The 16,424-nt window shown below is 56.5% G+C and overlaps 1 protein-coding gene across 4 annotated transcripts in view; it reads right to left on the reverse strand.

Moving 5' to 3' along the window:
- RPS6KA1 (ribosomal protein S6 kinase A1) overlaps positions 1 to 16,152 on the reverse strand; it is a 37,484-nt gene extending 21,332 nt beyond the window's left edge. The window contains exons 1-6 of one of the 4 annotated variants that reach the window (XM_072750668.1): positions 15,948 to 16,152; positions 9,647 to 9,691; positions 1,007 to 1,123; positions 671 to 752; positions 383 to 463; positions 128 to 207 (exon numbers count right to left, since the gene is read on the reverse strand). In XM_072750668.1, the coding sequence (XP_072606769.1) occupies positions 128 to 207; positions 383 to 463; positions 671 to 752; positions 1,007 to 1,123; positions 9,647 to 9,691; positions 15,948 to 16,010 (468 nt within the window). In that variant the 5' untranslated portion in view covers positions 16,011 to 16,152. Of the gene's footprint in view, positions 1 to 127; positions 208 to 382; positions 464 to 670; positions 753 to 1,006; positions 1,124 to 1,914; positions 3,892 to 9,646; positions 9,692 to 11,488; positions 11,528 to 15,947 lie in introns of those variants that run through there. The other 3 variants (XM_072750667.1, XM_026014485.2, XM_026014484.2) reach the window with 3 other exon arrangements.
- Between the last annotated feature and the right edge of the window lie 272 nt (positions 16,153 to 16,424).

The following is a 16,424-nucleotide window of genomic DNA, read 5'->3' on the forward strand; positions in this document are numbered from 1 at the left end:
GGGCAAGCCTGGGTGGTCCCAAGTCCAAACCACACTGGACATGTTCTTCACTGAGCCCTGGGACAAGAGGTCTCGTTGTCCCTCCAGCTCCAACCCGGGGCCCAATGGCAGTCTAGTGTCAGCTTACCTCTTTAGAAAGCCGGGTAAAGAGGTCTCCACCACGCAGGAAGTCCAGGATAAGATAGAGCTTTCCCTCCGTCTGGAAGGCTGGGGAGAGGGAAAAGGCAATGGTGGAGACAGCTGGGCCCTGGGCCCTGCCCCTCTACCCTAAGCTCCCTTTGTCTGCTGGGGTAGGGGTGACCTACGGGAAAGGTAGCAGCCCACAGGCAAGGGCAAAGGCTGGTAGGTCGGGTGGGAGTTCAAGTAGGGTCTGTGATCTCACCATAGTGCAGCTTCACCACAAATGGGTGGTTCACATCCGCTAGGATGTCTCTCTCCATCTTGGTCCGAACGCGGTCACGTACTGGCCAAAAGAGAAACGCAGTCACAGATAATCTAGCCCCTCAAAATAGTCATCCCCAAGCCCTGGCCAAGAAGGGCTCTCTCTTTCATGTGTCCCTCCCATCTCACGGCAGTGCCCAGGGTGGAACCCTTGGCACCCTGCCCATCCCACTAGTCCCATCTCCTGTGCCCAGTTCGGGCTCTGCATGGGGAGGTGACCTTCACTCACCTTTCAGCGTTGCCTTCTTTAGTACCTTCATGGCATACAGGTGCCCACTATCAGGTCGGGTGATTTTCCGCACTAGGAAGACCTGAGAAGGCAATGGGAAAAAGCAGAGAAGTTGGGGAGGGGACTAAGCCTATCAGCTCCTATCCTCTGGGTCCTAGGCTGACCTCTAATTTTCCAGAGTCCTAGGTTGACCTTCGGGCCTCCCTGGGTACCAGAGTGACCTCCTGCCCTCCCCTCAGACCCATCAACCCTTTCCCTCTGATCCTGAACCCCAAAGTGACCCCTAACCCCCACCTCTGACATGAGTTGCCCTCCCAGTTTGGGCTCAGGACTCACTTTGCCAAAGGATCCCTGGCCCAGAACCTTGAGCAGCTCAAAATGGGATGGGTCAGCCTTCTCAGAGCCAGCCTTGACATGGTGCGTGATGGAGATCTCCTTGAGGACGCCCTCATCCTGATGGAGGAACAGAGCTGGTGAGTATGGTTGTCCCATCCGGGTGAGCAGGGAATATGGTCCCCATCCTAGCCTACTCCTCCTGGAGGCAGGGCCCTGTTAGCCATACCAGATGGCCGTACTGATGGCGCCAGCCTCCTGGTTCATCAATACCAAAAGGGCCTCAAGGGCCCGGGATGTCAAACTACCAAGGTGCTGAGTCAGGGGAGGCACTGCTCCTATTGCCCCTGCTGCTCTGACCTGGTGAGACCCAAAGGGATGCCCAGGCACAGCCCAGGTCCTGCCTGTGGGACTCCCCTCCCCCCGCTGCAAAGGTGTTAGTTTTGCCACAATAGGAAGTAGTGTGTATTCTCATACCGGGGAGGTAGAGCCAGGCTTTTGTTCCAGGTCAGAATGGATGAGAGGATCCTTGGCCAGAAGGACAGTGCTCAGATGCACAGACACCCAAGAGTCACTAGAGACCACCCCCACCAACCCAGTAAGTGCCAGTCAGGGGTGGACAGGAGCTAAGGCCGAGACTCCATGATCCACTCTTTGAAACTTCCTTCATAGGAGTCTTCTAAAAATCCGTTGCTGGTCCTAGTTGTTCTAGGATCCTTCTGCCCTCCCTCCAATCTGCTGGGATTGCCCTGGAGCCCTGAAGTGCTTCCTCACTTCCCCAGGAAGCAAGTCTGGGCAGGGTCCAGTTGTCCAATAGGGCCAGGCCTGGGCTAGGAGAGCCGGAAGCCAACTAAGGCCAAACTAGCTGCCCAGGCACCTGCTCCAAAGACCACACATCTGGGCACACTCACCAAGTCCCGCCTGGGGCCAGAGCCAGGGCCAGGGGCAGGCAAAGAGGTCTGGCTGGTCCTGGGCCGCTGCTTCCTGGGCAGCCAGGGGAGCAGGGCCCAGAGCCGCAGGCGGGGCGGCTTGGGATCCTGCTCCATTCGCCCGGCAGGGCCAAGGCACCATGGCAGGAGCAGGCAGCGTCCGGGGCTGCCTCCGAGGTGGCCGGGCCCAAGGCGGATGTGCAGGGTGAGGGCGGGGGCTGGGCCCAGCTCAGCACCGCCAATCACTTAGGGCCTGTGGTTTCCCAGCTCCAGGCCTACAATCTTACCACGTTCCCTTCCTCTCTTTTGCCCCCCTCCCCGTTGCCTGAGTGCTGCCCTCTGCCACCCCTCATCCTCCCTGTGGGCCTACAAAGGGAGAGCCCCATGCCACTCCAGCTGCTGAGGGGGAGACAGGTACCCAACAGGCAAAGACTGGCATCTAACATGCAGAGGCAGATAAAGAGGGACACCCAACAGATAGAGGCAGGCATCAACAGGTAAAGACAGACCAAGGTAGGCATCCAACAGGCAGAGGTGGGAGGGTACACATGGCCACCAGGCAAGGATGGATAGGGACACATACCCAGCAAAGGGAGGTAGGAAGAACACTTACCCAACGATCAGAGACAGATGGGGACATGTACCCACCGAAACAGAGGCAGGAGGGAACTCATACCTGACAGGTAGAGGTCCACGGGGCATATATCCAACAGGCAGAGACAGAAGGGGACGTGAACTCAACAGGCAGAGACAGATGGGGACCCAACAGGCAGAGGCAGATGGGGGTTTGCATCCAACAAGTGGAGACAGATGGGGACATGTACTCAACAGGCAGAGACAGAAGGGGACACCACCCAACAGGCACCCAACACGTGACATGTACCCAACAGGTGAAGACAGGCACTCATCAAGTGGCAAGAGACAGGAACCCGACAAGAGAGGCAGGTGGGCCACAGAAAGAGAAAGCCAGTCAGCAAGGCCCAAGTAGACTGACAGATACCCAGGCCAGTGCACAGAAAGTCAGGCCGGGAACTCAAGGGCAGAGCTCTGGTTCTTGCTAGTCTTCTGGGAGGTGGGGTGGGGGGAGAGGTGAGGGGATATCACCTGCAAACATCCTGCATCTTAGAGAGCAGCCCAGTATTCATGGCAGACACACATCTGAGGTTTCATCCCATGCCAGGGCCTGGAGAGGCCCCAGGACTAACACAGTGGGCTGAGAATGCAGTCTGATGGCTTTGACTCTGATCCAGATTTCCCAAATCTGTTATCTCCATTTCAGATACAGGAAACCAAGGGCCAGAGGACCGTGACTCACCCAGCCTGAGAATGGACCAGTGACAGAGCCAGTGACACTCAAACCCTTCCTCTAGTTACTGCCTGGCATGGGGTCAGCAGGCCTCAAGTGCCAGGAAAGGGTGAGCAGGTAAGTCAGCGAGAGCCCTGCCCTGCCCATCCAAGCCCATACCCTCCCTCAGTACCAGGATCAGTCCAGGGACTTCCCATTCTAGGTCTAGGACCCGACAGACACGGCCCCATCTTCAGGGGACCTCAGAGAGCCACAAAAGCTGCAGTCATAAGAAGCTACAGGCTCTTCAGGACCCTGAGCATAACCCTGGGTGGGACATAGGGATTGAGGTGAGCCAAGGCCACACAGCAACCCTTGCCCACCCCGCCCTGAGGTTTGAGCCTCTGTTTGCCTGCGTCTGAGAACACTCCCTGGGGACAGAAGCAGTCACCCGGAAACCCCAGGGGACAGAGCCACTCCCAAACCCATTCCTTGCCCAAGGCCATGGTGACAAGACATTGCTGGAGGCAGACCAACCCTCTGCTCACCTTTCTGGGACAGGGGAGTGTGTCTCTCTCACCCCTGGGGAAATCTGCCGGGGTCTGCATGGTGGGGCTCAAGCCGGTGGCCAAAGGGCCCCGTTATTCCTCTACTTCTGCTTTTTCAGCCTTCCTGGCCCAGAAGGCAGGGTCCCTGACCCCCTCCTTCTCACTTCCCCTCTGCAGAGAGGAGGGACAGAAGATGGGTCAGGCTCCCCTGCTGAGGAGGGGACATTACAGACCCAAGCCCATGACCCCAGGGGGACCCCAAGGAGAGAGCCTTCCTCACCAACTCTGATCCTAAGGAGGGGAGACTAGAACACGGATGAAAGTCACAAGATAATGAGGTGGTGACACACGGGCATCCCAGCACCTGCAAACATCCCCTTGAGAAAATGTGGGGCAGAAGTCAGCCAGGCCACAGTCTCTGAGCATCCCAGCCCCAGAGTTCAGAAGCTCCTTCCCCCCATTGTGACCTTCCTTTGGCTATGCAAACCCCAAAGGGCAGCCCACAGAGCAGGCACCATGACACCGGCCCTGCCCTGTGGAAGCCTGCCAGTCATGGGCCCCGCGATGGGAAGGGGGCCAAAGGGCCTAGCAAGGACCTCACAGAAGTCTGAGAGAAGCAGGTAGTGGTGGGGCAGGAGTTGACCAGGCCCAGCCCCTTTCCACGTGGCCTCGCCGCACCAGTCACACCAGTACACCCACAGGAACTGGCACGCCCACAAATACACACAGGCTGATGATCGGAAACCATTTCCACAGACATGTGGAAACACACGCCCCCACGTCCACACAGACTTCCCCTTCCAGTCCTCAAAGGGCCTGCAGCGATAGTCTGACGATGGCCTGCTGGTGATTGTGAAAACACCACCTTCGACAGACCACTCACTGCACCTGGCTCCTGCAGGCAGGAGGGCTTGGGGGTTCCTAAAGCTCTCTGGTCCAGAGCCAGCTGGGCCCCCCACAAATCCTCAAATCCCTCAGAAGCAAAGGAAGACTCTGCAGCTAGCAGGGTACAGGAAGGGGCAACAGGAAGGAAATGGGCTCAGAACTGCCTTCACCGAGGGTATGTGCTGGGGCTGTGAGGCCTCTGGTGGCAAGAGTGGGGGAGGACAGGCACCAGACCACATCCCTTGGTCCTGCCCTATTCTCCCTTATAGATACTTCCTCTTATTTACTTCCTCCCACAAGGCAGCTGGGAGAGAAGCCCAGAGCCCCCCAGCCTGATCCCTGGTCCCTAGGGTCCCCCCACCCTGGCCCTCCCTCTACCAGCTGCAGCCCAAGCCCAGCTGCCAGTCTCGGCTGTAACGGACACCAACAGCCCCTTCCCCAGCTGGCAGTATATGCAGGGCCTCCCAGGCCTGCCCCCTCTGGTGGGACAGGTTGCCCCTGAGATGTCTCCTAGTGTGCCCCTGGGCAGGTGAGCAGAGGCCCGTGGGTCCCGGGCATCCCTGCTGCCCTCAGCCAGGACTGGCACGAGTGACCATGAGAACTGTGCCCCTTATAAATCAAGCATATATTGCGCAAGGCCATTCTTTCCTTCAACCTCAACTGGCGTGAGTTCTGGCAGGCCCTGTGAGTTAGCTTCGAGACACTGTCATCCCATTTCAGAGACAGGAAAACCAGACTCGGAGATAAAGTGACTTGCTCAAGGCCACGTGGCTAGAAAAGGGGACATCTAAAGCAAAATCAAGGAGTGTTTGCTTCCAAAGCCTACACGCCAGTGCTTCATTACCACCTTCCGCCCTCCAGGAGAACCTGTTCCCCTTTGGACGTCCCCCACAGCTAACTGGCCCCTGCTCTGTCCCCAAGCCAGAAGGAGCCAACACTAGGAGGCGCACAGGTTAAGACTCAGGCCCTTCCTCTCAGGCAGCTCCTGAAAACACATGATAACAAAACACAAGTGGCTGTGACGGAGCTATGGGCGCCCAGAGGCAGTAGCTTCCAGAAAGAGGACAGTCCAGCTGAACCCTGAGGATGGACAGGAGTTGGCCAGGAAGAAAGGAGGGGGGGAAAAAACAATTTATGGAGAGAGAAACCAGCATGAAGAAGAGGCTGAGGCCAGGAGTGCAGGATAGGAAGTTAAGAAGTGTCCATTCACTAGCTGAGTGCTCCCAGGCAAACTTCCTTCCCTGCCTGAGCCTCAATTTCCCAGTCTGTAAAACAGAGGTTAAAACTAAATATTCTACCCTCGGAAAGTTGTTGCTACAAGAAAAATGGGCCACAGAGACAATGGGATATTGTAAACAGGACTTCTCCCTGGATTGGATGGGCAACCTTATTGCTGCTGAGTCTCCTCTGGACAGGCTGAGGGGACACGGCCCAGCCACATGGCCCCAAGGCTGGGGAGGGTGGGCCAGCCTACCCTGGCCAGTCCAAGGGAAGTTCCCCCCAACACCTGAGGCTTCCAAGGCTCCCCGAAGTCCATAGTCACATCCTGCTTGTGCTTCAGCCAGGGGAGTATGAGGGATCCGGGATGGATCACGGTTTCATAAACAGGAAGAGAGGAGGGGAGGGGGGAGACGCTCAGCTCTCAAAATAGACCTGCAGGCGCTTCAAAGGGGTCCAGCTCCGGAGATAGCCGGGGGATGGGGCCTGGGGTGCCTGGTCTATCCTCATGGAGGGAGGAGGGTGAGTGGAACCCCAGGATGCCTGAGGACACCAGGTGTGCTAGGGTGCTGAAGGTATCTGGGGAGCTCCTGCCCTAGACCGCAGCCTATACTATGGCTGCTAAAACCCAAATGCTCCTTTCTGCCTAAAATGAATAAAATAGGCAAGCATTAAACACCAAACTTGGGTAATATGCCTGGCTGGCTCAGTCAGTGGAGCAGACAACTCTTGGTTTCGGGATTGTGAGTTTGAGCTCCACATTGGGTATAGAGATTACTTAAACATAAAATTAAAAAAAAAAAAAAAAAAAACCACACCAAACTTTGTGGGACTGTTTAATTTATACATATCACATTCCTTCCTCCGGGTGGCCCTGAGGGGCAGACCCTAGTCTTCTTTTACAGGAAAAGCATCTGAACCTGAGGAGCAAAGCACCTACCCAAGGTTCTACAGCAAATGAGAATGAGTGGGGCGGGATTCTGAACTCATTTATAATGCCTGACTCCCAAGTGCCCCTCCCTGTCTCTTCTCCACCTGGAAGGCCCACTTCTCTCTGGGGCTGCCAAATCCTGCCTTTTGAGGCCTAGCCAAATGCCACTTCTGTAGGGAAGGTGGCCTGGTGCCCTACAGCACACCACAACGCTTCCTCCTCTGCCACATAGAGCAGTAACCATCCATCTGGTCCATGCTCAGCCTTGAGCACAGATGCCCCTGGCTGAGTTCCCCCGGACATGCTCATCCTATCATGTCACCGGGAGAAACGGGGGGCACCTGGGAAGTGATATATTTCTCTGCCCAATATGGGGTCTGGCACAGAATGGAGATTCTCTGTGCCCATAGTCATGTTCTCCTCCATCACAGCACCCACCACACAGCTTTCCTGCCTCCACCCTCTCCTCAAGCCTGAGAGTGACCTGAGGCTGGGGGTACTGACTTCGTTTTAGGATCCCCCAGTGCCATAGAAAGGTACACCAAAAGTCTGATGAAGCAAAGGATAAACTGGCCTTGCCCCCAGGCTCATTCCACTGTACAAAGCGATGAGGTCCTGACACAGGCTGAGCGCCCCCTGGTGTGCTGAGTCCTGAAATAGGCACCGGGGATACTGTGAGGTTCTGGGGGCAACAGAAAAGATAGATAAACAGGTGTCTAGAAATGGTGCAACCTGGGGTCACAGGGACCCAATACTCCCCCTCTGCAGCACACAGTGTTCTCTAGTCTGGGAGAAGTATGTGTCTGTGGTCAAGCAAGACTTGACTCCATTGCTCACCAGCTATGTGACCTTGGACCTCAATGATCTCATCTGTAAAATAGGAATAGTAACAATCTCTACATCAGCAGTGTTGTGAAAACTAAACGCAAAGCTCCTGGTGTGGTCCCCGGTATGGGTTAAGCTCTTTCTCTTCCTTAATGTGGCATTCAAGGCTCTCCTAGCCCATCGATCTCCAGCCTTGTCTCCCTTCCCATCCCAGGGTCTTCTGCTCAAGAGCAGGGGTCATAGGCTTGAGATCAAATGTAGGTTTGATCTTACTGCCTGAGTAAGCTCCTGCCCTTTCCCAGCAATCCTCTCTAGCCCCTGTGGTGAGGCAGCCCCCGAGGTGAGAAGCTATACTTATCACCTGCTCTCTCAAAGCTGTAAGTTCCTCTGCAACCCCCAGAACTTGAACCCCAAGATGTGAACATCCTGGCTTTTCCTTGAGTCCCTTCATTTTGTTACTAAGCAACTAGAGGCAGCTACTTTGTGAAAGGAGATTCTCCAGACAAGGGGCCCAGACAAACCAAGGGACCCAGCCTCTACCACCTGGTCTGGCCTCGTTGGCCAAGGTGGCCACAGTAACCATCAGAAGAGGGGTAGGAGCCTACTTATCTCACCTTGCCCTGCCCAGCCAACTTAGCTGCCTTATCTTAGGGAGCAGAGACAAGGCAAACATCAGGACCAGCCCTGGGTCTATTTCAAAGGTCAAGTTTATGGCAAGTCCAGTGCCCAGGCTGACCCAGGTCTAGCAGGTATGGCTGTGGAATGAACTGAAGCAGAGCAACACACCAGGGTCTTCATATTGCTGGTGCTGACATACTGAGTGCCAGGCAGTGACTACCTCGTCTGTCCTTTGCATCACTCCTGTGACGTAGGCATTGTCATCCTCCTTTTACAGATGAAGAAGCTGAGACTCAGAAGGGAGAACACCTCTGGCCAAATAGTGAGGATGGAGCCAGGACTCGAATGCAGGTCGGCTCTACAGCCAGAACCCAAGAACCCCCATCCTGTCCTTCCTAGGCAGCTTCCCGAGCCCCCCACCCTGCGGTCAGCAGCTCTGGGACCTCACAGATTCTGAAAACTGGGTATGGCCTTTCCCAAGGGAGAGATGAGAAAGCCCAGGCCCAGAAGGAACAAAAGACCCACCCAAGGTCACCTGACTGTCACCCAGTCCCTGGTGCTCTTGTCAACACACAAAACCAACAACAGGGCCTGAGAAGGGCTCAAGGGAGGCACCCAGGGAAAGCAAAGACGGTAGGGCTGAGGGACCAGTCTAGGGCTAGGAGGTGGGAACCCTGAGAATAGGCCAGAGTGCCACATGCCAGGCACTGGGCCCTGGTTAGACCCAGAAGATTCCAGGGCCTCGTCAAGCCCAGCTGACCTGAGCCTCTCCCCCTCTCCCATCACCCCTTCGGCACTTTCCCTACAGCCAGTCCAGCTGCCATGAGGAAATAAACCGAGGAAGTGCCTGGGTGATGAGCAGAGTTCTAGCCTGGATTCTGCTCCTGACCCTGTCGGGCTACAGTCCCCTTGCCTAATAAGATGGTCGAGAGGCGCCTGGCTGGCTGAGTCGGTAGAGCCTGCAATTCTCAATGCCGGGGATGTAAGTTGGAGCCTCACAATCGGTGTTTAGATTACTTAAAAAAATAAAATCTGTAGGGGCACCTGGGTGGCTCAGTCAGTTAAGCAGCTGACTTCAGCTCAGGTTGTGATCTCTGCCAGGCATGGATTCCATGTCGGTGGGCTCTGCGCTCAGTGGGGAGTCTGCTTCTCCCTCTCTCTCTGCCCCTCCCCGTTTGTGCACACTCTCTCCAATAAATAAATAAAATCTTTAAAAAGTAAATAAATAAGATCTTTTAAAAAGAAAGAAAAAAATAGGAAAACTGGAACAAGTGGTCTCTGTGCACAGGGTCACCGTGAGGATTTGGTGGGAGCAGAGAGGAAGGCTGAGCTGGGTGCCTCCCTCCTCCCCCTTCACAGCCATGCAAATGGTCCCTTGCTCAGGATGCCTGCTTTGGTCCTCACCTTAGATGGCTGCAATCCAGCTTCTTCCCCTGGGGCCTGTCCATTCTGGAAAAGAGAAAGGAGATTGGGGGACATTATCAGATCTTAGGAGGGTGGGACAGAGCAAAAACAGACCCTGCCAGAATGCCCCCCAACTTCACCCCGTGTCATGGCTAGGGAGGCCACATAGGTCAGGGCCCTCCACCTCCACTTTCACTCTGGGAGCGCAGGTCTCAAGCCCTCCTGCAACAGCCCCTCACCAGCATGTCCCAATCTTCCCTCCCTCAAGCTCTCTGCCTAGCAAACCCCTCGTCTTTGAAGATTGAGCTCAAATGCCACCTCTTCCCAGTGAGAAGGAAAGGGCATATGTGGCTCCCAGCTCTGTTGGACACAAACTGGGCCAACTAATCAACTGTAAGAAGTCTCAGTCTCCCAATCTGTAATGTGAGGAGAGTTACACCCACTTCCCAGAATTGGTGCAGGGATGTAAGGAGACCAAGTCTGGGCAAGTGTCCAGCCTGGAGATAGGGGCTCCCCTATCCTTGCTCTATTCTGGGACTCCTCCCCTACCCCTGCCAGGCAGAACCGCTGCTGCCACACGGTGCCCCTGCATTCCTTCACCATGCCACTGGTCACACCCAGGGACACAGAGGCCTGCCCTTTCTAATAAAGGGGGAGGACAGAGATTAGGACTTGGTGCTAACAGCTGCTCTCTTCTGAGCCCCTGCCACATGCCAGGCACTGGGCTCGGTGCCTCACACCTGTGGCACCATTAAATCCTCCTGACCTGAGAGGTAGGCCCTGTTCCCATTTGGCAGAAGAAGAGACTGAGGCTCAGAGAGGCATAGTGATGGCACCTAAGGTCATTCAACTGGCAAGTGGATATTCAATATCTGGTCTCTGATACCCAGGAGGCAGTCAATCAATCAATCAATAAAAAGGTCTGAGGAAGAGCAGCCCACACCTCAGCAGGGGAACTACCTGTAGAGAGGCAGCCACTGGGGCCCATTGCTAGGCAGTCCTACTTTTTCCAGCCCCTACACTTTGCCCTCAAGGGTATACCAAACCCAGCCCATCCCTTTCCTATGTGATATGAGGTGAGTAACCAGGCCTTGGGAAGCAAGGAAGGAGCTGTCCCCACCCCTCCTAGCACAGCAAGAGTGGTGAGGCAGAGAGAGGCTCCTACAGTTAGCAAGACCCAGCCTAGGGCAGGTCAGGACTTTGGAGCCAGGGGCCGGGTCCACAGGGCAGCTGTGGCTTTGCTTGGCAGAAGCAAGCACAGCTGTGCTCTGCCCATTACATAATCTCCCTGCCCCTGGAGCAGCTCCTCCCTACTGCTTGCAGCACATCCTGCCCCCTGAGCCCCTTTAATGCCCCTAATCCTCCCCAGAGGCCATTGTTCTGCAGGCCCCTCCACACACACATACATATACATGCTGTCATCTCCCAGCAACCTGCGGAGAGGGCTGGGTTGATCAGGACCGGGGAGCAGGCAATAGGGAACATGATGCATTTATATATAGAGTTCACCCAGCATTCTAGACTCTTGCTATAATTCCTACAGATGGTCACAACAGCCTACATGCATACTAGCACCCCTTCCCACCCCAAGCCCGCATCCTTCCTAAAACTCAACTTGCATTGAGTGATTCTTGCATTGAGAATTGCGTGATTCTTGCATTGAGTAATCAACTCTCTCGCTCACTCACTTGTTACTGAGAATCTTCCACGCACTAGGCTCCAGACCCTACCATGGCATCCCACTGCCTCAGAATAAAGTCCCAGCTCCTTGCTTTGGCATCTAAGGCCATCACCCCCAACTACCCAACACAGGTGATTAAGGTGTGGGTTCTAGAACCTGACCTTCTGGGTTCAAATTTTGGCTTCTACCACTGCATGACCCTGGGGTTACTTCATTCCTGGAGGGCTCCAGTTTCCTCATCAGTGAAATGGAGATAAAAGTAATGTATCTCATTGAGTGGCTACAAGAAGCAAAGAAAATAGCACCGATAAATATCTATACCTGGCACACAACTGGTCCACAAACAATAGCTATTATTAATACTGAGTCCTATTCTTGAGCTTAACCACATGACCTGGGACCCTGAACAGACCAGCTTGTTTGATATCCCCAAGCATCTATATGGTGGCTCCTTCTACCAAGAACCCCCCTCCTGCCTTGTCACTCTGGCAAACTTCTGGCCTTCTTTCAGGACTCACTTCCAACATCTTCTCCTCTGTTCACAAAGCGTAAGTTTTCTCCTCCCTTCTCTGGGCCCTGACAGCACCGACCAAACCACAGGTTAACTCAGAAAGAAGCTTTGGCTTGTCCATCATCATTTCCCTAGCGCCCAGCTCATGGTCCAGCACACAGACTATCACACAAAAGCCCAGCTCAGCAAAAAGAGCAAGACCAGAGGAGGTTCAGTACTTCTATTTTTCAGATGAGGCTCAGAGCTAAGGGACTTACCTGAGGTCCCTCAGCTAGCAGGTGATGGGACACGGGGCCACAGCCCAAAGTCATATGGCTGCAAGCCTAAGTCCTCAGTGAGGGAGGGGAGGAGGCCTTGTATGCACCCAGAGGTGTGGGCTTACTGAGCAGGATTGTGGATGATTCAGGGGACCCCACAGGCCCTGTTTGGCTGCCTCCAGTCCCAGGGTCTCTGGCCTGGGTGCCATCCTCATGGAACTGCATGCCTGTAAGAGCTGATGTACAACAAGTTTCTAGAAAGGGAGGCACAACCCTGAAGAAAGGACTGCCAGTGTAAAGAGACCATAGGTGAGCATCCCCTCAGAGCGAGGGTCCTGGGAAGGCAGGGTCCACGTGCCCTCTGGCCTGACTGTTGGACAGGGAGGTCAAAAGAACACAGTTCTGCAGCCACAGACATGGCTGCTAATCCCAGCTCTGCCGGCCACGCACTCTGACCTTCGGTCTATCCCATCATGTCTCTGACCCTCAGTTTTCTCATCTGTACCATGAAGCTGGGTCTGTCTTGTTTACAGCTACACTGCTGCTTGGCATAGTACTTGTCACATGATAAGTACTCAATAAATATTTGCTGAATGAATGAATAAATGAATGAATGCAAGGGGACAATGATGCTGACCTTACAGAATACTGAGTGAAAGACCTTGTCTAAAAAGGCTGGTATAGGAAGGGCCCTCTGGCCTCTCCCACTCTTCTCGCTCTTCTTCAGAGAGCACTGCTCATAGGACAGCTGCCTAGGGGCCCCAGACCACCTGCCCCCTACTCAGAGGTCAGAGATGGATTCCAAAAGGCATTCTTCCTTCCCACCCAAGTAGCTCTGTCTTGAGAAGAGAGGCTCAGGACAGCGTCTGGAGAAGCCAGGCAGCAGATGGACAAAGGCAGCACGTGCCTCACGGGCAGGAAGCAGCCCCAGGAGCTGGGGTCAGAGCCCAGCACTGGCAGCCCTGCACACTGCTGGAGGCTGGGGGCCAGGTGCCAGGGCTGGCTGGCATCACCAGCCCTCCGAAAAGGCTGGACAGAGGCCCTGCAAGACAAGGAGAGTCTGCCAACATCCGGCGCCTCTCCTGGAGTACCTTCCACCTGGGCCAGTTTGATCCCAGCCTTTGCCCATCCTTGAGCCCCACCCCCCCAACTCAGTAGAAGACAGCGTGAGATCTGGACTCCTACCCTGTCTCTGACGTTAATTCAAAGGCCAGTTCTCCTGAGTTCAGCTGTTCCATACGAAATGGGGGTAATAATCCCTTTTTAAAAAAGATTTTATTTCAGAGAGAGAGAGATGAAGAGCACGAGTGGGGGGAGGCGCAGAGGAGGAGGAGAATCCTCCGTGAGCAGGGAGCCCAATGTGGGACTCCATCCCAGGACCCTGAGATCCTGACATGAGGTGGAGCAGATGCTTAACCAATTGAGCCACCCGGGCACCCCAATAATCTTTTTTTTTTAAAGAGGCTCCTTACCTAACATGGGGCTTGAACTCAATACCCTTAGATCAAGGGTCGCATGCTTTACTGACTGAGCCAGCCAGGCACCCCAATAATCCCTACTTTGAGAAGTTGTTTTGAGAATTATTTTAATAAGGTAACACAGGTGAGGCAGGGTAGGTGGCACATAGGAAAGTTCTATACATGGCAGGGCTGAGCTAAGGAGAAGGTGACTGCTTTCAGCAGGGCCAGGGAAGGCCCGGACAGAGTCCTCACCCACACTTCCACCTGGGCCAGGCCCTGCCTCCCAGCAGCCCATTTTCAGCAGCGTCATGAGGAGGGCAGGGCAGTCCAGATCCCAAGCCTCTGCCAAATGCCCCCAGCAGCCCCTTGCCTGCCTCCTCCCCGGCCAGGAGCCGGTGGCAGCGCCCGGACCGGCGGGTCAGGCTACTGTATCGCTTACATATCGGCCGGGCTAAGAACAGCGAGGCCCTGTTCTCCGGTGAGAACAGCCCAACCAGCGCCCCGGCTGCCCCGTGGCTCCTATTACCCAAACAATAACACCCAGTCGGCTGGCACTTCCATGGAGTGGAGGAGGGGGGAAGAGGCAGCAGTACCCAGGGCTCTGCACCTCTCAGGCCCAGGAAGCATGAAGCTAGAACCCAGCACTGGCCATTGGAGGAACAGAGATGCAGAGAGGCTAAGGACCAGCTGAGGGTCACACAGCGTTTCCAAGGTGAAGCTCTGAGAAATCACAACGCCCCCAGTGCAAGGAAATGGACTAGCCTTCTCCTCTCACAGAATTCAGGTGCAATAGTATTCAAAACTGAGTTGAGTTTCCTGTTGAAACCTGGTCCCCTGCCCCAGGACTCCCCAAAGGGAAGCAGGAAGTAGTGCCCTGTGCTGGGAATCAAGCTCCAGGGTGTCTGCCCTTCCTACCAGTATAACCCAAGGTAAGTCCTTGGGTTAAGTCCTTCCAGCCTACCTTCCTCTAGGGAGGCCTAAGTCACAAGGGCATGCCAGGGCAAAGGAATCCACCTCGGAGCGCCCCTCCAACCAGGCCCTTATGCCCCAGGCCTGCCGGGCGGTGGCGGGAGGGGGGGTTACTGCAGAGGGCAGTGTTCCTCACCTCAGAGGGTGAGTCAGCGAGAGAACCTCCGAGAGTCGTGCAGGGCCTGTAAAAACCCCATGGCAGGGATCCCAGAGCAATTTACTCCAAATTGCACCTTCAGGTTGGTTACCTAATCCTGCCGCGCCCACCCTCCAATAGCCAGTGTCAGCCATGACCATCCCTTTAAAGGGGTAGCACACCCTGGGTGCTGGGGATCTGGGGTCCTCTGATCCCAACCTATGGCCCTGAGAGGCAGGGGACTTGGTGGTTGCCTCAGGTAAGAGAAGGCAGAGGAGGGGAGGTAGGCAGGGGCTAGGGACCAAGCCAGGAGAAAAACCACCTTGGCTCCCGGGCTCACTGAGATCTTCACACCCTCCCACTATACCCCCCCACACCCCTGTAGAATTGGAGTTTCATCTGCCTCCTTCCCAGCATGAGGCTGAGGGGAAACTTTTCCTAATCTGCTGGTTCAGGTTCTTGACCTTGACCCTGGGGGTCAATGGGCACAGGAAGAGCTGGCCTTCTGCATCCTAGGGCCTGGCACCACAGAATCCTCAGAAGAGGGCAGAAGCTGCTTCTGGGAGAGGCAAGGTGGCAGAGGCCAAATGCCCCAGGGGCCCAACCCTTCCTATGGGAGGGCTCACAAGAAAGGAGGCAGGCACCAAGGTCCTCTCTGTCTCCAGGGATGATCTTCACAAGGTCTAAGGGCTCTTCCCCTGTCTCTTCTCCACAGCCTAGGGTAGGGGACACAGGTATCCTCTGGCCCTAGCCCTGGGGCAAGGAAAACCAAGAGTGTCAGCCCTAGACGGATGGTGTCACCCCATATTCCACAACTGCCAAGGGCCGAGAGGGGTAATCCTGCTAGGGTCAGCAACAGAGAAGCGGGGAGCTCTCGGGGTAAGGCGCTGGGAGACGTCAAGGAGACGTGGGGTTCCCATGACCCTTGTCTCCCGTAGAATCCCAGACATCTGGCACCGCAGCCCTGCCCATCTGCGCTGACAGAGGACGCTCCGACAGCTCCCGGTACAGGTCGTAGGTGTGTGGGGCGAGACCGGCCAGATCCCAGGGCCCCGCGGGATCCCCCTCTCCGAGCTAAGGGGGTTCTGGGCGCTTGGCGGAACTGTCCCTCACACACACACTCACACCCGGGGCATGGGGGGTGGAGCCGAGGAAGGGCAAGAGATCGGAGTGCACTCGCGCCCTCGAGGGCGCCCGCCAGGCTGCAGCGGCGCCGCGAGCCGCCCCGCCCCCGTGGGACCCAGGCTCGCCGGCCGCCGGCGCCCGTCCCCCGCCCCGCTCACTCACCTCCGGGTCCAGCGGCACCAGCTCCATGAGCGGCCAGGGCTCCTTGAGCTGGGCGAGCGGCATCGCGCCGCCGCCGGGCCGCCTGCGCTCCTCCGCCGGCCCGGGCCGCGCCGCCTCCCGGGTCCCGGGTCCCGGGGTCCCCGGCTCTGCGCCCCCGCGACCCCGCGCCCTCCGCGAGACCCCCGCGCTCGGGCCGGGCCGTCCGCCGCCGCTGCCGCCGCGGCACTCGCACTTCGGCTCCCTCCGTCACCCGGCGCCGCCGCGCCCATTGGCTACCTGCGCGGGGGGCGGGACCGCCGAGGCCCCGCCCCAGCCCCCGCGGCGCGGCTTTCCCGGAGCGGACCCCCGCCCCCGGCGCGCGGACGGCAGGCCCCGCCTCCGCCGCGAGCCCCTGGCCGGGCTCTGCCCGCCGGGGAAGAGGCCTTCCCGGCTCCTCCCTCCCAAACCTGGGCCTCCCCGTGCGGACCGCGCCGGGGT

The sequence above is a fragment of the Vulpes vulpes genome, chromosome 2 (genome assembly GCF_048418805.1).
Source record: "Vulpes vulpes isolate BD-2025 chromosome 2, VulVul3, whole genome shotgun sequence".
NCBI classification, from domain to species: Eukaryota; Metazoa; Chordata; class Mammalia; order Carnivora; family Canidae; genus Vulpes; species Vulpes vulpes.